General features: G+C 37.3%; 1 protein-coding gene across 3 annotated transcripts in view; it reads right to left on the bottom strand.

The window, feature by feature from the left end:
- The window catches only part of PDS5A (PDS5 cohesin associated factor A), a 97,250-nt gene that overhangs the window by 45,854 nt on the left and 26,675 nt on the right, over positions 1-24,721 (bottom strand). For all 3 annotated transcript variants that reach the window (XR_009246305.1, XR_009246306.1, XM_012931430.3), the window contains exons 5-16: positions 24,430-24,527; positions 20,847-20,973; positions 18,270-18,350; positions 17,964-18,104; positions 13,370-13,485; positions 11,110-11,204; positions 7,387-7,532; positions 4,382-4,533; positions 3,256-3,369; positions 2,174-2,255; positions 976-1,024; positions 266-405 (exon numbers count right to left, since the gene is read on the bottom strand). Coding sequence is in view for 1 of the 3 variants with exons in the window: in XM_012931430.3 (XP_012786884.1) it covers positions 266-405; positions 976-1,024; positions 2,174-2,255; positions 3,256-3,369; positions 4,382-4,533; positions 7,387-7,532; positions 11,110-11,204; positions 13,370-13,485; positions 17,964-18,104; positions 18,270-18,350; positions 20,847-20,973; positions 24,430-24,527 (1,341 nt within the window). In the remaining 2 variants the exon portion in view is untranslated. The remainder of the gene's footprint in view (positions 1-265; positions 406-975; positions 1,025-2,173; positions 2,256-3,255; positions 3,370-4,381; positions 4,534-7,386; positions 7,533-11,109; positions 11,205-13,369; positions 13,486-17,963; positions 18,105-18,269; positions 18,351-20,846; positions 20,974-24,429; positions 24,528-24,721) is intronic.

The following is a 24,721-nucleotide window of genomic DNA, read 5'->3' as shown; positions in this document are numbered from 1 at the left end:
GAAAATTCGTACCATTTACTCAAAGAATGTATCCAAGATACAAAATACTTTATCATGCTCAATTTTTTGGACCAATCTCCCTAGGTTACTCCTCTAGAATTTTCCTGGTATGTGGCTGGAGAGTGAGTGGTAAGTAAAGGGAACTAAGTAATTCAGAGTGCACAATATTATTATATTCTCACAAAAATAACGTAAAGCAGGCTTTAATGAAACAAAGTTCTTCAAGTAAAGCAAGGGAAAGACTGTAACAGAGTAACTGACTAACCACACAAACATCCGCCTGCTTGCAGGAACAGGTAGGGCTGATGAGTAACTCCAACTGAGACCTCAGCTTTTCATCATCGCCAAGAACCTGGTTAAATTTCTTCACAAAATCTTGTGCTTTGCCAGGATCAGGCAAATTCTCTGTAAGAAAAGCAATTTTGGTTAAGACAATTACCCTACTTTCCTAAGATGCGCAATTAAAAGCATATCAGTAAAATTGATTCTTAGAAACATAATTGAGAATGATAAAACTCCGAATTCTTACAAATATAATTAAGAATTACAGTTAAACGAAAAATTTTTTTTGAAAGATTTATTTATTTCTATTGGAAAGTCAAATCTACAGAGAGAAGGAGAGACAAAGAGGTAGATCTTCCATCCGTTGGCTCACTCCCCAAGCAGCCAGAGCTGAGCCAATCCAAAGCCAGGAGTTTCCTCTGGGTCTTCCACATGGGTGCAGTGTCCCAGGGCTTTGGGCCATCCTCAACTGCTTTCCCAGGTCACAAGCTGGGAGCAGAACGGAAAGTGGATCCACTGGGATTAGAACCAGCACACATAAAGGATTCCGGCATGTGCAAGGTAAGGACTTTAGTCATTAGGCTACCGCAATGGGTCCAAGAATTACTTTCTTTTATTAAGTATTCAATAATAATTCTACCAGGCAAATTGTCTATTGTGATGCTTAAGCATCAGTCAATAAAAAAAACTTACTTGCTATGGTCATCAGTTTTCCAAACATGGCAGAATTGTTAGCTTCTGACTGGAATTTAAAACAAAACAAAGGAACAGTCATATGCAGCAATAACTTTCCATAATAAAGATTAGTACTCATTACTTCATATTTTTCATAATTGAAATTAATCCATCACAACCTACCCACAGGAAAATGGCTTACCACATTTACATTTTAAGTTGACAGCAAAGAACTGTGGAGTAGCAACGACTATTAATTTAAGACAAATAGAAAATAGAAGGAAAGGAAGTGTTAGCAGGAACATATTAAAAATTAGAAGAGTTACATAAACTTTTGAAGGAACATTATTTTGTTAAAAGAATGAAATTACAATAGTACATGGCACAGAATATGAATAGAAAATTTTTCTTTGGGGATGGCATTCTATTAATGTGTTTTGTCGCCTGTTACACATATCCTCAAATTATTCTCTCTGTAAAAAGTACTTCCCTTGAACGCATTCTTTTTCCTTATAATAACTGAATATTTTGGATCAGAAATTATGCTATGACTCCATAGTTTAGGGTTTTAATGTGGTTTTGTTAAACTTTAACAGTAACACACACCCCTATTCATTTATACATTTTCTATGACTTTTTACACAAAAGCAGAAATGAATCCTTGACAGTACCTAGAGAGAAGAACTTCTAATTTTACTATCTGGTCATTAATAAAAGATTGCCACACTGTTCCAGTATCCCTGGGCTCTTTAGTGTTCAGGCTTCCACATTGAGACCACCTACTCTAGTAAGTACACAGAATTTTCCAGTATTTGCAAAAAAAACTTTTGGTACAATTTCTCGGTTAACTGGATATTGGCAGATCTGTATCATTGATAACTTGAAAATTCATTCTACAGTGAAAGACCAAGAATCATGCAGTGAAAAGAAATTAATAGCTTTGAGATCTAGGCCTAATTTTTTGAAAATTGATAAATAATGTCTAAAATCTTGATATCTAAAATCTTGATATATTACAAAACACCATTCCCTTGCTTGTCAAAGGAGAGTTCATTAGATTCATTCTGAAAAGAAATTCAGATTGGACAACTATAAAAACTATGCTTAGCAGACATTAAAAATTGTCAAAATATCTTCCTTGATCCATTATACAGAACTACAAAAAACCTGATTAAATTAATATACTGCTATGAATTTGAGCAAATCATGAACCTACTGTAGGCTGCTTGTGCAAATCTAGTAGTTCGCGCACATGACTCCGCAGCATGTTCTGACACTTCCACATTTCATTAAGAGCTCTGTAAATAAAGATCAAAGTGCAAAACATTACATAACAATACTAGAAATTATTTAACTTTACACTTCACCTGTTCATCCTGTTTAAAGATGGTCTTCCATCAGTCTTCCCTATATGCCCTACCCAGCAATGCTGGGCCAGGCATGAACGGGAGAGCTCAATCAATAACTCCCAGAGACTCAGTTACTGCAAACATCACCTAACATGCTATGCAACAGCAGGATGTGGGAAACAATAGTACAGCTGGACTTCACACCTAGAAACACTGACAGGACTGTGTATGTAACAATAGTGTCTTAAATAAAATAAACACTGTGCCAAACAACTGTCCCTGTGATGTCTGCTTCTAATTAGGTTTATTATCCATCCTCTGTGTTTTTGATAAATTAAATCGCTTATGTATGTCCTCTTCAACGAGTTTACATATATTTTTATTATACATGCTATGTATCATGCTATGTACCTGACTTTTGCTGTTACATGCAATAAATGTGGGGCTATTGCAATGACTCAATTAGCTATTCTTCTTCCTGTATCCAACATGGGTGCTCGTGTCCCAGTGGCTCCATCTCCCTTCCAGCTTCCTGAGTATGATCTGGGAAAGCAGTAGTGGATGGCCTAGGACCTTGGGTCCCTCTACCCTTGTAGGAGTCCCAGAAGAAGCTCCTAGCACCTGAATGGCTAAGATCTGGCCATTTGGGGAGTGAACCAGTGGAGAAAGTATCTTTCTCTTTGTCTCTACTTCTCTGTGTAAATTAGCCTTTCCAATAAATATACAAGCAAATAAATAAATGCTATAAATATAGGTCAAGAAAAAAAAATATAGCTCAAGACATTTACCAGAATAATTAATTCAAAAATCAGCAAAAACACCATAAATATTTAACTGCTGTTAAATGCTCTAAATGTGAGTTTTTAAATCTCATAAAATTTTAATACTAAAAACTACCTAATTTTATTCAATCTTTCAGACATGACTCAGAGATTTACAAAAAACTTACTTCACAGCATTTGGATCCAAACTAGCATACAGATAATACAAGCATTTCATTCTCTCTTCTGTTTCCAGGTTATGAGGGACAAGGTACTGAGCAAAGATTTTCTCTACCAACAGTCTATGAAATAAGGGGAAAAAAATGCAAGTAATACAAGAATTCCATTTTCAAGAAGCAACAGACTATTTCAACATTCTTATGCCAAGATATTATTCCAATATGACAGCTATGGGCACTGCTACAATGGAAAACAGCACATATCATTTCCTCCCTGGGAAGACTTCAAGTACAGTGATTTTAACATTAGAGATACAGCTTCTATTTGTAGTTTTAGTATATAATCTGCCAGCATAAAATATTTGTTCTAAAGGATTAAATGTTATTCCTACACACAGCGTATTAGGCTGTTCCAAGTATTCTTCAGCAACTTAAAAATACACCAATTTAGATAAAAATGTATTTATAGCTATGATTCCTGAGAAATTAATTTTCAGATTATACTTCAGCTCCTTTCAGCCACGTTAAGCAGTAAACTGGGGAGAATAGGGTGTCTAGCCCTCACATTCCCAGGCACAGCTGATCCTTCTCTACATAGTCTGAAATTACTAACAATACAGAAATATTCTTGACACTAAGCTTGCATCACCACAATAAGAAAATAAAAGCCTCTTCAGTCACCAACGAGCTACACATCTGGTGATGTCCAAGTACACAGTCTACTTCAACAGAATATTGCAAAGGAGGTTGTGCAACACAATACAGAACTATCACATTCAAAAAAGGAAAATTCAGCAATTCTTAATTGCAGTCTAAAGCAGCAAAAGAGAAAAGTGATAACCAGGAATTAATGACTAGTATTGTATTGCCAGGTATCGTGATGTTTTATATTCATTAGCTTAATTATTTAATGTACATAAAAGAGTAAGTGGTATCTGGTCTATTCAATTCCAAAACTCATCCATTCCTTTTTCAATATTATTATACCATCTTTCAATTTCAATACAGTAACTGGAACATAATGTGCACAAATGCTGGAAATGGGATAGCTAAACGTAAAAGGACATTTCTATTTTTTATTCATACAGTAAAGGCAAGTGTGGATTTAACCTTTCTGCTGATCCACTGGACTCACTTGTCATCGATGCTGTTCTGATAATAAATATGCAGAAGTTTATCCTTGATCCAGCTGACTTTTTCTGCTGCTTCCTTTCCTGCTTCAGCATGTAGGCAGTATTTCTTATAGAGCTGAGCCAGACCCATCATAGCTTCTTTTCTCACTCGCCACTAGAAAGTGTAACATTTATAACCTTTTTTAAAGGAGTAAGAGATCAAAACTACATACCAATTTGCAAAAATGGTCACGGTTTCACTAGTAGTAAATACATGTAATCTCATGCATGTATTATAACAATAATAATAATAATTAAAGCATAGTATTTCTGTCCATAAGAGGCTTTACCAAATGACTTAACACATTTTGTGACTCTGTGTCTAGAAATCAGAACACTCTGAAATTTTTAAGGCAAATACTGTGAGTCATTGTATTACTCCTAAAGTGAAACAACAGTAAAATTTAATATTTAATTCAATTATAAGTGATTAAAACATGAAAGGCAATTTGTAAAATTACTTACAAATAAAAGCCTTGGCACTTAGAATTCTTAGCACATAGTTTTTTTTTTTTTAAATTAACTCAGAATAATAAAGTTCAGTCAAAAGTTTAGAGGAACTTCCTTCACTTCAGGATTTATATAGCCAAGTTCTAATTAGTGGAAGATGTTACAATGGGGAGAAAAAAGGCAGAAGAGAAAGGTGGACAGAGCAGCTGACCACAGAAATCTACAACGAGGATAAAATAAAAGCACTTCTCGAAAAAAACAGGAGAGGACCAATTTTTGTTTATATTTGAATACTTACACAATTTTTGTCATTTCTTCATTTTTAGCAGTTAGCAGATGGAATGAAATTTCATTCGCATAATATCCATTTAAAGATATTTTTTTGACATTTTCTACCATGAACCAAAAATGTGCGTGCACTAAAATGTATGTTTAATCTTGGTTCAAACACCCCATGTAACAGAACGCAAATGTCCAAAGGACCAGCCTGTGGCCGTCTAATTTATTAGTCTAAAATCATGCAGGTACTTTAAGAACAGAAATATGCAGTTTTTCAGAGATACGATTACTCAATATTTGCAGAAATTATGAAATACTGATAGAATGGAAATATTTCAAAAATAAGCAAATAACACACATGGCAATATCTTAGATATGAAAAATACAAAAAGGTACTCATTGGGGGGGACAAGAAAAATCCTTAAAATTAGAAATACTGACAATTTAAATAAAATAGTTTTTACAAAATTGGTCTTATAACTATTTTAAAAGAAGAATGTTACTATATTTATTTATTTATTTATTTATTTATTGAAGATTTTATTATTATTGGAAAGCCAGATATACAGAGAGGAGGAGAGAGGGAAAGATCTTCCATCCGATGTTTCACTCCCCAAGTGAGCCGCAACGGGCCGGTACGCGCCAATCCAATGCCAGGAACCAGGAACCTCTTCCGGGTCTCCCACGAGGGTGCAGTGTCCCAAAGCTTTGGGCTGTCCTCAACTGCTTTCCCAGGCCACAAGCAGGGAGCTGGATGGGAAGTGGAGCTGCCGGGATTAGAACCAGCGCCCATATGGGATCCTGCACGTTCAAGGTGAGGACTTTAGCAGCTAGGCCACGCCGCCGGGCCCGAATGTTACTATATTTAAAACCTGCACCCTCATGGGAGACCTGGAAGAAGCTCTGGGCTCCTGGTTTTGGACTGGTGTATCTCTAGCCGTTGCAAACTCTTGGGAAGTGAATCAGCGGATGGATGATCTTTCTGTCTTTCCTCCTCTCTGTAAAACTGACTTTCCAATAAAAATAAATAAAATCTTAACAACAACAAAAAAACTTGTTTCCTTAACTTTGAAAAATGTAAGTAAATTACATGTTTCTACAGGCTAGATAATTCTCAATAGTAACACAAATAAGACAGCTGCATAAAAGCAACTTTTACAGATCTCAGTAGATGCCTGTGTAGTCTACTTTGCATGCCTGGCTCTGGCTCTTGTACATGATTTTTTTGATGAGGAAGCATTAAAAAAAGTTCTTGGGAAATGAAACTAAAAATTTAATATACTTAGATGCAAAACAATTTGGAAATCGATGTATAAAAAGGACATTCAATACCTCCATATGAAATGTATATTATATAAATGTTGAATTTCATTTTTTAACAAAAACTTTTTTAAAATTTTTTTTTATTAAAGATTTGTCTGTTTTATTACAAAGCCAGATATACAGAGAGGAGAGACAGAGAGGAAAATCTTCTGTCCGATGATTCACTCCCCAAGTGAGCCACAATGGTCGGTGCTGTGCGAATCCGAAGCCGGGACCAGAAACCTCTTCTGGGTCTCCCACGAGGGTGCAGTGTCCCAAAGCTTTGGGCCGTCTTCGACTGCTTTCCCAGGCCACAAGCAGGGAGCTGGATGGGAAGTGGAGCTGCCGGGATAAGAACTGGCGCCCATATGGGATCCCGGGGCGTTCAAGGCGAGGACTTTAACCACTAGGCCATGCCGCCGGGCCCCAACAAAAACTTTTTAAATTCCATTTCAACATTCTCATGTCCCTTTGTATTCCACATTTCTAACTGCTTCAAATGGAATAAAGCGCACAAAAGACAAAACACATACACATAAAACAAAAAAGGTGTTTACCTTAATCTAGGAATATGGAAACATCACTTTCTCAGAATCGTAATTTACTTTTAGTTCAATAAAGACATATTCAACTAAGTTACATGAGTCAATTGTACTTGAAAATATTATGCATAGGAATGTTTAACTAGCATATTCTTGAACACTGACTCCGCAGTTCTGAAACTCCAGGTACACCACAAAAGAATCGCACATCTAAGAAACAAAATCTGCAAATTCCAAAGTATTCACTGATAGAGGAAGAATGTAAGTTAGTATCTATGTAGCATTGTTATTCAGTTGATTTTTAGGAAGGACTTCACATGTAGCGGAATATGACAATATTATTTAGCAAACACTTAAAACACAATAACAAAAGAATAAAATTCCTCAGGGTTTACCCGTTTATCCAGTGTCCTTTCTCGTACAAAGCCAAGCAACTGATCATTTACTAACGTGAGGTCTCTTCTGGCAGCTGTTATTATGGTAACAATGACATCGTGACGAATAGCTTCTTCGGGGTCATGTGATCTAACCTTTAAATATTCTGTTAGATAAAAATATAAATGTTAGCTGTGTAACTTGTCATGATTTAGAATTTCAGAAAAGGCTACCACTTCCAACATTTTTCTCTCTCACACACACACAAAAGTCCTGTGAAAGAATTACAGAGACAGAGGGAGAGCACCACACGCAAGGCTGTGACAAGCTGAAGTAAAGCTCCCCTGCCCTGGCAGGCAAAGATCACAGCAGGGTAGGCCTTCCTAAGTTCCCAGAAGAGGTATGAAGGGACCCTGTGAGACTTAGGTCTTGGTATAAAAGTGAATGGTACCCCTGAGGCAATAATAGTCCCTACGTGACACCCTGAGGCAGGATTTGTCTCCTTTTTTGTGAAAATGCCAGGCAAAAAGCTGTTAATGTATGCACAGAACAGATTCTTGAGAAAAATATTTAGAGCTCAAAAGTTTATTTTGGGGGAAATAAAAGTAGAGCAGCCAGAACATGAACCAGCACCCAAACAGGACGCCAGCTTGACAAGCAATGCCATTACCTGTTGAACCTCAATGCTAGCCCCTGTTGAGCTTCTGTTTATATTGAAACAATGTTTATCAATTGTGGCATGATTTAAAGTCATTTTATTTATAACATAACTGTATTCAATCACAAAACTGTACTTATTACTGTATAAACATATCTTAATAACATGCTCTACAAAATAATCCTGGCAGGACTGTGGCGCCTCAATCCATTTGGGCACCAACTGAAGACCTAGCTGTTTCACTTCTGATTCAGCTCCTGGCTAAAACAGCTGGGAAAGCAGCAGACAATGGCCCAAGTCATGGGGCCTTGCACCCATGTTGGAGACCTGGAAGAATCTACTGACTCCTGGTTTCAGATTGGCACAGCTTCAACTATTGTGGCTCTCCTGTTCTTTTATAACTTTGCCTTTCAAACAAAAACATATTTTCTTTAAAAATTTGTATTATTCAGCGCAAAAAAAATCAAACACTATTTAATCTACATAGCTTGGTATTTCAGTTACAAAAAGTAAAGGCTTAAAAGAAATTGCTGGACCCAGCGCGGTATCCTAGTGGCTAAAGTCGTCACCTTGTACGCCCAGGATCCCATATGGGCACCAGTTCATATTCCGGCTGCTCTATTTCCCACCTAGCTCCCTGCTTGTGGCCTGGGAAAGCAGTAGAGGACAGCCCAAAGCCTTGAGATCCTGTACCCAGGTGGAAAGAAGATCCTGGCTTCAGCTCAGCTCAACTGAGGCCATTTCAGCCACTTGGGGAGCAAGCCAGCGGATAGAAGATCTTCCTCTCAGGGACTGCTTTTCTCTGTAAATCTGACTTTCCAATAAAAACAAGTAAATCTTAAAAAATAATTGTTTATAAAAAGTTAACTGATAAAGTATACACCTGCGTATTGAATGATGTAAAATGCAGAATAGGGGCTGGCACTGTGACATTTCACCTATTGCTTGGGACATCTGTATCCTACCCATAACAGAGTGAGCAGTCCAAGTGCCAGCTTCTCCCCTCTCCATCTAGCTTCTTGCTAACGTATTTCAGGCTGTGGATGATGGCATATTAGTTGGGTTCTGGCTGAGCCCAACCAAGGCAGAACTAGGAGTCCCAGATTCCTGGTTTGGGCCTGCCTTAGCTTCAGCTACTTCAGACATTTGGGAAGTTAAACAGCAGATGAAGAGACCTTTCCGTTCCCCTCCCTCTTTCCCTTCTTTCCCCATCCCCTCTTTCCCTCTAAATCTTCTAAAGAAATAAATCTTTAATAAAAATAAATAAGGCCCAGAATGCTCCAGAAGCTCCAACAAACGCTTCATTGAATGAAAATATTCATTATAAAAGAATAAAAGTTACTTCTGATGTATCTTGGTAAGTAACACCATATTGAAAGAAGTCACTTAATTGTTAAAAGTTTTTCTTCTTCTTTAAAAAAGATTTATTTTTCTAACTATTAAATGAAAAGCAGATTCACAGAATGAAAAAGTAATACAAGAGAAGGTCTTCCATATGCGTGTTCTCTCCCCAGTTGGCTGCAGTGGCAAAGCTAAGCTTCGCTAATCCAAAGCCGGGAGCCAAGTGCTTCTTTCCGGTCTCCCACATGGTTGGAAGAACCCAAAGATTTGGGCCATTGTCCATGGCTTGCCCAGAAAGCAAGCACAGAGCTGGATGGGAAGTGAAGCAGCTGGGACACAAACCTGTGCACATGCTAGTGCCACATAGGTGGACGATTGGCCTGCTGAGTCTTGGCACAACTCCACCCCACTTTATAAATTTTATTTCAGAGGCAGAATTATGCAGAAGACAAGACAGTTTTCCATCTCCTAGTTCACTCCCACGATGGCTGCCAATACTGGGTGAGGACTAGACCAAACCAGAGTCAGGACTGTCTTTGGAGTATGCCACGTGGGTGTTTGTCACCTTCTGCTGTTGTCACAGGTGCATCATCAGGGAATCAGACAGAAAATAGAACAGCTAAGATTCACTGGTGCCTTTCTGGGATCCTGGTGTCACAGAAAGTTACTTAAACCACAACACTGCAACAACAGTCCCAAGAGGATGATTTTAGGTTCACACGAACAATGACACATTCTAGTCCAATTCACAAGATCATCACTTTCTCACTTATCACTAGTTAAATAAGAATACTAAGTCACATGGGTATGATTGGTTTCTGTCAGGTCTGGGATCACCTCAGATGAAGTTTTTTTGGATATTCCTCCAACTGAACTGCTGATCTCAGAACCGCAACCATGAAGAGACTATGTCAGCCAATGGATTCTGAATAGATTTCATCGTGCTTGGAATGGCGAGACTGGCAGCAATTCAGAACTGTTGAACTAGCAGTTTTGATAGTTTTGATAGACCCTTGGAGCATGCCTCACAACCGGGACCTAGGATGGGAGGGAGGTTGGGTGGGGCTTTTCCCTTTGTCTCTCCCCTGATCCCAGATACAGGGGAAAAAATGATATTACTATGGAAACAATGGTATTACCCACTTCCCTGTAACCCTTGACCCTTTGTACCCTACTCAACTAAGTAAAATTTTAAAAAATTCTAAAATGAAAACTAAAAAAAGATTTGTTTCTGAATTCCAAATCATTCCTCAATAGTTTCCAAAAAATTCCAAGATTAAAGAATGAACATTTCAGGTAAAATATTGCTTGAAGAATACAAACATAAAAAACTATTAAAACCTATTTAAAACCAGAAGTTGGAGGGACCGGCACATTTACTTCACTGGTTAATTTATACCTCCAGGCACCACATCCCATATTGGTGCTGATTCATGTTCCGGCTGCTCCACTTCCCATCCAGCTCTCTGCTTCTGGTCAGGGAAGGCAGCAGAGGATGGCTCAAAACCTGGGGACCGTGCACCCGCGTGGGAGACCCGCAGGAGGCTCCTAGCTTAAGATTGGCTCAGTTCTGGCAATTCAAGCCAACTGAGGAATGAAGTAATGAATGGAAGACCTATTTCTGTCTGTTTTTCTCTGTAATTCTGCCTTTTCCATAAAAATAAACAAATCTTAAAAAAAAAACCAGAAGTTACAAACATAAAAATTTCTGATCATCATACTCATACTAAACCAGGTAGCTTACCTGTGAGATCCTTTGCTAAATCTGGGTGATTCATTAAACAGTGACTGGCAAATTTCACACTTTCTAATCTCACCGGAACATGAATGTCATTAAATCTACATAGAAAAAAAATAGTAATCACTAATTCTAAGACAAAGTAATCATATTCAAGTAAGCTATAACACATAAATACTTTAAAAAATTACTTACAAGAAACTTGTAACAGCTAAGTTCTTCTGAAGAAAACATTAATCTCACACTTAACACAAAACTAACCATGTAGACCCGATAAGCTCTTAAAATTATGCTACTTAAATAAAAATTCAAAGCACAAAAAAATCTATTTGAAAAAAAAATGTTATAAAAGGGAGACACTGAGAAATTTGAGGTAGAAGGCAAACCATAAATAATAAGCAGAAACGTGTGAGTCATACTCTCTCATTACAAAACTTTCACCTGCTTAGGATCAACTTTTATTCAAATGTTCTTTAAAGTCTAGTAGACAGCAAGCATTCCATAATATGGAATATGCAGACATTACATAATAAGGATAAAAATAATAAAGCTAAGAGGGGCAACATCAAATTGAAAAGCAACTCAACAACTTTGAAAATAAATTCATTGCTGGGGCCAGGACAGTGGTGCAACAAACCTAAATTGCCACACTGTGGCTCTGACATCCCAGTCAGTTACCCTTTCAAGTGCTGGCTGCTCCACTTCTGATCCAGCTTGCACCTTAGGCCTGGGAAAGCAGCAAGTATGTTTCAAGTCCTTAGAAACTTGCACCCATGTGGGAAATCTGGAAAGCTATGCTCTGGCAGCTGTGATCATTTGGGGAATGACCAGTGGATGCAAGACTTTCTTTATTTTGCCTTTTTTCTGTAAAAGCTGCCTTTCAAGTGAAAAATAAACCTACCTCTAAAAAATCCATAAGAAGTGTTAAAAAAAAAAAGGGGGGGAAGGGGCCGTAGACTAACAGCTAAAGTCCCCGCCTTGAACGCCCCGGGATCCCATGTGGGCGCCAGTTCTTATCCCGGCAGCTCCACTTCCCATCCAGCTCCCTGCTTGTGGCCTGGGAAAGCAGTCAAGGATGGCCCAAAGCCTTGGGACCCTGCACCAGCGTGGGAGACCTGGAGGAAGTTCCTGGTTCCCGGCATCAGACCGGCACAGCACCGACCATTGCGGCTCACTTGGGGAGTGAATCAGGAGTGAATCATCGGATGGAAGATCTTCCTCTCTGTCTCTCCTCCTCTCTGTACATCTGACTTTGTAATAAAATAAATAAATCTTAAAAAAAAATCAATGCTTATTAAGACCTTTAAAATGGTCTTCTAAAAAGCTAACCTCTCATTATGCCACCGTCAAGAGATTTTTCAAAAACTAAGATGATCAGTATTAACACTTATGATAAACTTACAATGGCAGAATACTGAAGCCATTTTCCAAATTAGTTGAATTAAACAATGCTGAATTTCAAAAGGTTCCCAGAGCATTACCACTAAAATATCTACATTTCAAGCAAAAGTTTTAACACATTTTTTTTTTCAAATTAACCATCAAGTTGAATAGAACTCAATTACTCCAACTTCTTCAGGAAAAAAAACCACATTTATGTTGAGGAAAATTACACTTTCCATTTCAGAAACATACAATTTATGAAACTGGTGAAAAGCATTTTAAGCAACTAGATAAATGACAGCCCTGAGACAGTTGTAAATCGATGAATTTTTAGACTGATGACAGGAATTCTTAAAATTGCACCAGTAGATCTTCAGTTTCATGATCTATATGAAAACTTATTTACTTGTACGAAAAAGGACAAAAACAGAGCTCTTCAATTGCCCGTTTATCCACCAATGGCACACACAGCTGAAGCTGGGCAGTCTGAAACCAGGAATTTCTTCAAATTCTCCCACACAGGTGTACGGGACCACAGACTTGGTCTACCTTCCAAGCTTTCCCAGGCCTGCTAGCAGGAAGCTGGATCAGTGTGAAGCAGTCTAGACCCAAACCAATGCCTACATTGGATATAGCAGCTTTCCTACTGTGCCACAGCACTGGCCCTATTTGGTTAAAAAGGAAAAACTCAGATAATGTCCATCTGTTTATTCTGACAACATTGGCACAGAAAAGATAGTAAGCTTTATTTAAGTTTTTTTCACAGTTTGTTCCCCAAGAAGGATGCAAATAAAATTAAAAGTTTTCATAGATATGGTTTTAATCAACTGACCAGCTTATAAAAATGCAAAAAGCAAATATATATCAGATATCACTCTCTTACCGTCCAAGAAAACACTGCCAAAGAGGACGATTTTGTGTTGCCAAATCAGAATCTTTAGAACCAAATAATTTAGCTAGAAGTCGAACAACAGCTAATCGTTCCTCCCCATCATTGCTCTAAGGGACAAAAAAATGAAGCTCAAACTTTATTCATCAATTTACAGCAAACATCATGAATTTTTATGAGTCAAAATCGACATTTCTGAACAAAACAGAACTCTATCATACTATCATTTAAATGAAGAAACTGATATGATTTCATTTCATGTTGCATTTTTACTTCAAACTCTCCCGACTGTGTATATCAATTTCACCGCTTATTTCCATACTTGCAGAAGTAATAGCAACATAAAGACATTTAATTCGAATCTTAACACTGTCCATGACATCTTGAAACATCTTTTAGGGACATCACGATACTTAACTGGCTAACCCTCGGCTGCAAGTGCCAGGATCCCACAATGCTGCCAGTTGGTGCCCCAGCTGCTCCAATTCCCAACCAGCTCCCTGCCTGTGGCCTGGGAAAGCAGTGGAGGATGGTCCAAAACCTTGACTTTATACCCCTCGGGGAGACTCAGAAGAATCTCCTGACGTCAGACTCAGCTCTGGCTGTTGCGACTACTTGAGGAATGAATCAGCAGACAAAAGATCTCTCTCTCTCTCTGACTCTCCTTCACTCTGTAAATCTGCTTTTCCAATACAAATCAGAAAAAGAAAGAAACAAAGAAAGAAAGAAATGTGTGTGGGCCTAGCACAGTAGCCTAGTGGCTAAAGTGCTTGCCTTGCATGCATGCTGGCATCCCATATGGGCGCCGGTTCTAATCCCAGCAGCCCGCTTCCCATCCAGCTCCCTGCCTGTGGCCTGGGAAAGGAGAGGATGACCCAAAGCCCTGGGACCCTGCACTCATGTGGCAGACCCGGAAGAGGCTCTGGGCTCCAGACTCCCAGCTTCGATCAGCTAAATTCCGGTTGCTGCTGCCACTTGGGGAGTAAATCAACAGTTGGGAGATTCTTTAAAAAAAAAAAAAAAAAAAATATAAAGAAAGAAAAGAAATGTGTTGTGCAATAGAAGTTCCAACACAAACAAAATTCTACACACTGGAGAATACAACACTGCAAAACACTAATTAAGAACATAAAGGAATACTAATTCTTAACATCTGAACAGGAATCTTTAGATGGAGTCATACAAATTGAACACTATAAAAAAAAGCAAAAACTTAGTCTTTCTTGTTAACAGTCTTTTCTTTTTTATTCAAATTGAGTTTGACTGACTTGGACTGAGGTCTTGTCTCCAACCTTCAGCTTAGGCCATCTGGGCCACTGATGGAGATCAATAGTTTGGAGTTGTATCTTAATGTCTCTAAAATAAATAAATAAAATTGAAAACTAAAAAACAATCACACATTCACTAGAAAAATAAATGGCAATATCTAAAACCCAATGCTAAAATCTTTTGGTTTGTAAATACAATCTATGTCTAAAACACCGCCATCTATCCCAAAAGCAGACAATGCAAAGAAAGATAAAGACCAGAGAATTTAATTCCTTCTCCATCAATGTTTAAATTCTCAAGCACAATGGTTTGCAGAAAAACTAGTCATAAAATCAACAGACATAAAAAGTAAAACCTGTCAACCTTTAATGATGAAAATCAGAACTTATTTAGATTTTCTCATTCTATCTATTAATACTAGCATGATTTCCTTAACTTTTTTAAAATTTGTTTTTATTGTAAAGGCAGATATACAGAGAAGAGACAGAAAGCAATCTTCCATCCAATGATTCACTCCCCAAATGACTGCAACGGCTGGAGCTGAGCCGATCTGAAGCCAGGAGCCAGCAGCTTCTTCTGGGTCTCCCATGCAGGTAGCAGGGTCCCAAGGCTTTGGCCAACCTCTATTGCTTTTCTAAGCCACAAACAGGGAGCTGGATGGGAAGTGCAGCAGCCAGTACACAAACCAGCGGCCACATGGGATCCCAACAAACACAAAATGAGGATTTAGCCACTAGGCTACCATGCTGGGCCCCACTAGCATGATTTAAAAAAAAATTACTTATCCATTAATTGTCAAACATAAAAATGAATGAGTTATGTAGCTGTAATATAAATCCATGCCAACATGAATCTGATCACATGAAGATGATGCACTAACTATACACCACCTCAATCACAATACACATTTTACTACACAAAGAAAAAAGTGACACTCTACATTAACAATTTACAAATGAGTTTCTAAAAGAAATTTAAAAAGCTACATTAGTTGCAATTTTTGCACAGTCCTAGCAAGAACAGTCCAGAAGAAATTTCTGTGAAAACCTAATTTTTTAAATTTCAAGAATAAATTCTAAATCTCTCTCCTTGTATCTGTAAACGTCTTAAACAATCACTGTGGTACATTTCTTGCTAAATGCAGCAAAGGCTTGTCCCTTAAATACTCATTTGAGAATCACATGAACACATATTGTAAATTATGAGGTAACACAAAATAACACTAACACAAAATACACTGTGAATTTGAAACCAACATTTTTCTTTTATTTTAAAAGGATTGTGACTAAGGACTCTGAACTATTTTTTTTTCTGATTTCTTTATTTTTGACAATCTTTACGCAGTTAATTAGGGCACAAAGGTTCAAGGGCTACCAGAAAGTGGGTAAGACAGGCATGCCACCCTGAACGCGCCCAATCTTGTCTGATCTCGAAGCTAAGCAGGGTTGGGCCTGGTTAGTCTTTGGATGGGAGGACTCTGAACTATTAATGGACGTAACTATAATTAAGAAACACAACTGTAGAAAATCATTACAGCTAAGACAATTTCCTAGACTAGCTGTTTAGTACATACTAGTGTCAAAAGGACAGCCTAATCATTCATGTTATGTGAATGTGTGTATGTATACACACTTACATATATACACACTTACATATATATATATATATATATATATATATACATGCTACATATTAATCTAAATCTTCACTTAGAACCAGAAAATGTATATTAGTAAAGGTAGGATTGCAGTAAGGAACAAACTAGAGATGATGATATAAATTCTAAGATGATAAACAGTGTGATGGTGCAATAGGGAAATACTCCACCTGTGGTGCTGGCATCCCAAATGGACACAGGTTGGAGTCCATGTTGGTTGCTCAACTTCTGATCTAGTTCCCTGCTATTGCCCTAGGAAAAGCAGCCAAAGATGGCTCAATTCCTGAGGCCCTTGCACCTATGAAGAAGTCCTGGAAGAGGCTACTGGCTGTCAGCCTCAAAAGGGTCCAGGTCTAGCCTTAATGGTCATTTGGGAGTCAAACAGCAATTAGAGGATCTCTTTTTCTATCTCTCCTTTCAAATAACTAAATAAATTAAAAAAAAAAAAAAAAGACATTCTTGAAAATAAGTCACATTCATTTACTTGTACAGCCTGTTTAGAAAATGAGACCCTATCAATGCAGAGCAGGGACGACATAAAGGAGTAACAGACTATTACAATAAGCTGGAAAGCTCACAGCCAATTTAAGAAGCCAATAGTACACAAATTCTAGCCACTGTGTTGTCATACAGGAAACAAGGGCCCAACAAGTTAAGTTTCCAATTTTCTTAAAAAAAGAAAATATAGACACTTTAATTTAAAATTGAATTCTTTCTATTTCTGAAGTTAACTCATTAACTGTTAGCAAAAACAAGTGAAAATTTCATTATGAAACTTAAAATATGTCAAATGAAACCTATTTTGGAGCTGGAGTCATCTTTGCATCAAGAACCTATAAAAAAAAATTGGGGTGGGCCTGGCAGTGGCATAGGAGCTGTAAGTCCTCACCTTGAACATGCCAGGATCCCATATGTGCCCTGGTTCTAATCCCGGCAGCCCTGCTTCCCATCCAGTTCCTTGCTTGTGGCCTGGGAAAGCAGTTGGGTACAGACTAAAGCCTTGGGACCCTGCACCCTCATGGGAGACCCAGAGGAGGCTCCAGATGGGCTTCGGATTGGCTCAGATCCGGCCATTGTGGCCACTTAGGGAGTGATGGCTTTCCAATAAAAAATAAATATTAAAAAAAAAAAAAGAATTCAGGTGTACATAACCACTGTTTACAACAGGTTCCTTCAGTTTAAATTAACTCCACAATGGAAATCAGAAAGTCTGAATCCTAATCTGCTTATCATTCTTCACTGATGATCGCACTGAAGAATTAAACAGATATGACTTCATATACTCAGACTGTGAAACAGATGGAGAAAAATGTTTAATGCCTCCACCTTGAAATAATTTAGTAGGCAACAAGCAACTGGGTAAAATTTTTCAAAATTAAAAAATTTAGCTGCATAACAATGAATGCCTCTTATTAACAAAATATTATGTCTATTATAATACCATTTCCTTGTCTATTAAATTTGCCACTGTTTTTACCAGTGTTTGAGAACCTTTATAACTTTGCTATTAAATTATTTTACCTGCATGAGAAAAAATTTTATTCAAGTAACAAAAAAATTTGATGAAATATAATAAACTGAATTCATTTTATTTTTTACAGTTATACAAATATTATCTGATATACTTTTCATGCTTAAACAGTTTGAAAATGTCAATCCTACCTTCAGTTTGAATTCAAGCTGCGGCATGACAGATAATAATAGATGAGGGTCTATAGCAAAAAGTTCCTGAATCAGATCAAATACATGTTCTGACAAATCACTCACTGATGATCTTCCCAGCACCAAGACTTGATTGAAAAACTACAGACAATATCAAAAACAAAAATGAAACATTTTGCATAAAATTTGATACTTTTTTTTTTCAGAAACCTAATGAGGCATTACATACAGAACACGTCTAATAAATTAGTACAACAGATTAGGAATTAATTACACAACTACAAAAATGCAGACAAAAATACTTACATTGGCAATGCATGCCTCAATAGTCTGAACTGTTCTTTTCAAGAGAACTTTTGCAAGGTCAAAGGACTGTTTATTTAAGTTCTGAAAATCAACAAAAACATGTGAAGTTACAAATAAATTCGTATCATATCATTAAAATGTAATAGTTTTCAAATCTACCAAAATACGAAATAAAATGCCCTCAGTTCCATTCAAGGTTTTACTAAGTGTCTCCCAGTAAGGTGACCTTTAATACTGAAGTCACTAAGTGACCAGACTGTCAGTTATCTGTTAATGCGAACTAACAAGTACTTCCACATACCCTATAAGAAAAGACACATCTAAACCACATGCTTACCATTTCCTTATTGAACCTGAAACTGACCCAGATAAGAAGGGTTCTATCAACTCCATAAAGGACTATGACAAATATTTTAGCTTTCATAGGTAATAGCCATCACTGCAACTACACAACCCTGATGTTGCAGAATGAAAGCAGTTAAAAACATAACGAAAAACACATGATAGTGTTCCACTACAAGCCTACGAAACTCTGTCTCTCAATTTGAAAGGGTAGGTTAAAATCCTAGTAAACACCTGAAACCACAGATCGCAATAAACACAGATGGTTCAGCATCCATCATCTGAAATGTTGGGGACAAGGTGTGTACTAGAATCGCCAGTGACAAACTCATGTGTACGTGATATCATGTGAATGGGACCCAAATAAATGAAAGACAAAAATCATTTTCCATCTATCTTTTATATGGACTGAAGGTAACTGCATACAGTATTATTATGCTGAAGTCAGTGGTAGCATTTTCCACTCGGTTTCCTGATGGCCAGGATTTTGTTGTATTTTGAGATTCAAGCTACACTATGGTATTTCCTATTCCTCAGCATTCTTTTCTTTCCTGAAGCAAAGAACTTTTTACCTGTTTACTTAAGAAAACACTTTAAAACTTCCACTTTGTTTTATCTGAATTACTAGCACAACTACTCCTGCATCTTGGGATTTATATATTAAATTAAGAGTTACTTTTAACAAAAGACTGTAATCTCAATAGTCAGTCTGGTAACTAAGATGCCTACTAAATGATAACTTGAGGGGTGGCCATATACAGTGTGAATATACAGAAAAGGGGGCTAATTCATGGGCGAGACAGAGTAGAGCAGTACAAGATTTGTTCCCTATATCAGAATAATGTGAAATTTTAAACTTAACAACTATTTTCAGAAATTTTCAAATTAGCGCTACTGCAATGTGATTGACTGGGGGCATCTGAAACTGCAAAGTGAAACCACAGTTATGGGAAGACTACCGTAATTACACAATTTTAAAAAATGGTATATATTTGATCCACTAATCATGGCACCCTACTCTACGCTTTCATCCCATTGGGCAAAGAAATTACTCTCAATCAATACTTCTATTTGTCACACAAAGGGTATATTTATTACTCATAAAGTACATACAGCTACAATCTAAATACCAAATATATTACTGATACTTCCAAATACTTTGATTTTTAAAAATTTATTTTTATTGGAAAGGCAAATCAGATGTATTGAGAAAAGGAGAGAGAAAGAGCTCCCATCCACTGGTTCACTCCCCAAATGTCTCTAACAGCCACAGCTGAGCCAATCCAAAGCCAGGAGCCAAAAGTTTCTTTCAGGTCTCTCAGGTGGGTGCAGGGTCCCAAGGCTTAGGGCTAACCTCTACTGCTTTCCCAGCCACAAACAGGGAGCTAGATGGGAAGTGGAGCAGCCGGAACATAAACTGGTACTCATATGGGATCCTGGCATCCTGGCTATTACAGGTAAGGATTTAGCCACTGAGCCATTATGCCAGGCCCTATACTTCTAAAAAATTCACTCTGCTTGAGATACACTCCCCTTTCCCATATACTCAAAACTTTTATCAGTGACAGGTTTGTTTCTTAACAACACTTGGAGAGCCAAGTGAATACATGAAAGTCATTTATTGTAAACAGTATGACTGGACAACTAACATCTGAAAGTAGGATATTGAACCAACTGAGGAAAAGGGCATGGGGCAAATTATCAACTTTGAAGGAACTTTTGAGGAAAGCGCAGTAGAAGAGCTTGTAATGAGCCAAGTCCTCTCATTTTCTAGGACTTGTTAGAGAGAAATTAAAAACAGGATGTGAAGAGAAATGATTTGCTCTGAATCATCCTGTTCTCCTTAATATCAACCCTGCAGTTCTGCTTCTGCCCAAATGGTGTTCTGAATACACCTATGAAAAAAGGTACAATATGGGATCTAAAAAGGAATCCAAACTCAGTTTCTAAATCTATGATACCAAGGAAGAAACCAAAAAGACCGTATCTCAACCTTCAAAAATTCTAGATCAATTGTAAGTGGCAAATACAAAACATCTTTAGGTTTCCAGAAATTAGTACTTAACTGAGGAAAATGTTGTATAATGTTAAACAGATCTTCTAACACTAATGTATTAATGATAGTATGGAAAGTGATAGTATGAATAATTACATGGGATTGCACATGGTAAAAACAGTATTTCACTTGTAGTCCTATGTAGGTATTAATCTTTAATATCAGCACACTATACAAACCTTATGGGCTGGAATGAGGTTAATGAGAATGGAGTCCAATAATTCTTGAGTAACTCCATCACCTTCCATGATGATAGAACTCATCAAATCCAGCATATGCATTTGTACTTTCTTATTGTGGCTATTACTAAAAAATAAGAAAAAACCAGGTGTAAAAATCAATTAAACTTACTACTTAAAAACAACAATCCTAAATATAAATGAAATTTCAACTGAAGGACTTCACAAATGATCACAATGCATTTTTCACTGTTTAATTTTACCTATTGACAACTAGCAGTTATATTATTGCAAAGTATTTTACAACCACAGAATCTGAGAGGTAAAATCTTCATAATTTTTTTTTTCAAAAAAAGAAAAAGAAAAATATTTAAATGAATTACATCTATACAACAAAGATTCCATGAGTGAGTTAATTCAGCATAATAAAATGTCAACTTCAAAGGAAGGTCATTTGCTTAAGTGTCTCAGACTTTAAAAGGTGATACAATAGGGGCCGGTGTTATGGTGCAACATGTTAGGCTACTGCCTGAAATGCCAGTAAGCCGTGAGCTCTGGCCGTAGTCCCAGCTGCTCCATGTCCAAACCAACTTCCTGCAATGCACCCAGGAAAGCAGCAGAAGGTGGTCCAAGTCATTAGGACCATGCACAGTTATGGGATACCAAGATGAAACTCCTGACTCCTGAATTCTAGCCAGGTCCAGGCCAGCCATTCTAAACATTTGTGGGGGAATGAATCAGCTGATGAAAGATTCTTCCCCTTCTCTTTTCTCTAACACTGCATTTCAAATAAATAAAAAAAAAATAAATAAATGTATCTTTTAAACAGAATAGGAATAAAATTACTATATGCTATAGAATATGTAGGTTTTGCTTCTAACTGTAAAGACAGGGTACCTACCTATTTTTACTATTTCAGAATATGTGTACATACACATACATACAAGGCGGATTTACATAGAAAAGAAGAGACATAGAGAGAAGAGAGTGAGAGAGGGAGATCCCGTTTGCCAGTTCACCTCCCAAATAGTTGCAATGGCTGGAGCTAAGCCAGTCCAAAGCCAGGAGCCAAGAACTTCCCCCGAGTTTCCCATATGATTGCAGAGGACCAAGGATGTCAGCCACCCAGTGCTGTTTTTCCGGGCCATAAGCAGAGAGCAGGATTCAAAGTATAGCAGCTGGTAAATTAATCCACAATGCCACCCAGGGAATAAATTTTTTAAAAGACTTTAATTTTAAAGATAAAGTTAAGGTGAGAGAGTCGTTTTGAATTTATTGGTTATCCCCTCAAGTTGCCACAAAGGCCAGGGTTGGACCAGGTAGAAGCCAGGCACCTTTTCCAGGTCTCCCAAATAAATGAAGGAGCCCAGACACTTGGACCATTCTCCACTGCTTTCTCATTTGCTGGGAGCTAAACTGAAGTGGAGCAGTGGGGACAAAAACCAGCACCCACCTGGGATACCAACATCAAGGTAGTACATTAATCTGCTAAAATGCAATAATTATGGAATTATAAAATTCCAAAAATAGAATTACAGTTACAAAAATGGAATAATCAGTTATGCTATCATAAACACATGGAGAAGTTAAAATCAATACAGTCTATTTCAATACCTCTCACACACAACTTTTAAATAATTAAGAGGTGGACACGGCCTAAACACCATCTGAGACGCATGACTGCATCAAGAGCACAGAAACTCTACACCCAGCTCTACTAACTCCAACTTCCTTCTCCTAAGCTCAAGGGACTGGGTGACTGCCACCCACAAAAGACATGTGGATTGATTCCTAGCTCTGAGCTATTAATCCAGGTTGGGGCAATGGTAGATATCTAAAAAGTGAACCAGTCAACAGCAGCCATCTTTGTCCTCCTGCCTCTCAAGTAATCCTAAACAACCAAACAAAACCCACAAAATTTCAGAGTCAATAATAATCTTCTTTGGCATTTTATGGCAAAACTAAAAGGGAAAATTTAACACTTTATGAGAAAATCACATTATTAGTTTTCTTCAACTCCTAAACAACCCTCTGGCATGTCCACTCACAAGTATTGTGTTTATCTTCTCTTTTTTTTTTTCAACAACTTATTAATTTTTTTTTTCAAAGAGAAAGAGTTCTTCATCTACTGGTTTCATTCCCTTTAATGGTTCCAATGGCCAGGACCAGGCAAAGCCAGAACAAAGCCTACATCCCGGAGTTTCAATGGGTCTCCCCCACAGGTGACAGGGGCTGAAATAATTAAACCATATTCTGCTGCTTTTCCAAAGTCAGAAGTATGGCACTGGATCCCAAGTAGAGCAGCAGGAATACAAATCTGTTCCCATGTGATGCTGGCAGCACACAATTTTATGTGCCACAATTTTGGTTCCTTCTTCATATTTATAAAAGCCTAACATAAGGAATCAACTGTATGGTTCTGTATGTGTGGGGGAGGGCAAAAAGAGAGGTGTTAAGTGGGGAGAAAAGGAAAGATACGTAGCTTGAAACAAAAAAAAAAAACACTGAAGTATTTGCTTCTGAAATCCATATATATTTGAGCATAATAAAAAAAAAATGTAAGGGGAGACAAAAAGACAACCTGGAAATTTCTACAAACTTTATCAATCTACATTAGACAGCTAAAGACTTCCAGTCACGAGGCAACATGGAAGACAGAATTTACTATTTGACACACCAAACATATTCACATATTGGATGTCATGCACATATTGCTAAGTAAGGGAAAAAAACATGAAGTATGTGTTTCCAAAAAATGTAGTACGTAAGAACACATTTCTTCATGACATTTTATTTACTGTAAACAAAAACAAACCAAAAAACTAGAAATCTGGGTTTAGGTTCTCTTGCTCAGCAACCTGTCCTTGGCAAATCAGTAGGTTTAATTTATATGGAGTTAGCACTGTGGCACAGAAGGTAAAGACACCACATGAGGCGTCAACACCCCAACTGGACATTATCTCAAGTCCCAGCTGCTCTACCTCTGATCCAGCTCTTGCTAGAATGGCTGTGAACACAGTGCTTCTGACTACTGGCCTCAGACTGGCCCAGCTCTGTTGTAGCCAATTTGGAAAAGAACAAGCAGATGGAAGATCATTCTGTCTCTTCCCCCATCCCACCTCCATAACTATTTCAAATAAGCAAGTAAACTTCTGAAATAAATTCACCTGTCTCCATTAATTTACCAATCTCCATAAATAAAGAACTGATTTAGGCAACATAAATTTAATTCAACAATAAGAAGATATCAAAGGCAATATACTGTGCCCCAACACTAAGCATATGCAATGTTCACAATTTAGTACTATGGTGTATACGGTCTCCTACTATTCACTCTGTAAGGTCATGTTTTATAATTTTTTACTGTTCCATAGCTCTAGGCAAATCTATCAATAAACTGACATTATAATTTAAGATGGTAGTAAAAAGATAATTTTCATGGAACTAAATTTTTAATTTTCTCCTTAGGTTACATCTTCTATGAAATAAATTCCATACCACTCTAAACATATTACTATATGCAAAGTATATGACACACACACACGGCAAAGAAAAACACAAAAATGTTAAAAAATTAACTTACTTGATCACTGAGAACAGAGTTCTAAAAAGTTGAATAAAAATTTCATTGCAATCTTCCAAATCAAAGCAGATGTTGTATGATTTAACCCAAGCTAAATTCTTTTAAAAAAAAAAAGTTACAGAAAAGCGAATGCATTAGTAAAACTTGATTTTGAGATTACAAATGTATATTAGGCCCTCTGACAAGCCAACATACACAATTGTATTACAGTACTACAACCACTTAAAAGGACATATTTTATGGCATCAACTTTCTCAAATTGAAAAATACTAAATATTCTGTCATCGGAAGA

This window comes from Ochotona princeps, chromosome 11, assembly GCF_030435755.1.
Source record: "Ochotona princeps isolate mOchPri1 chromosome 11, mOchPri1.hap1, whole genome shotgun sequence".
In the NCBI taxonomy this organism is placed as follows: domain Eukaryota; kingdom Metazoa; phylum Chordata; class Mammalia; order Lagomorpha; family Ochotonidae; genus Ochotona; species Ochotona princeps.
This window is presented reverse-complemented; position numbering and strand designations above follow the sequence as displayed.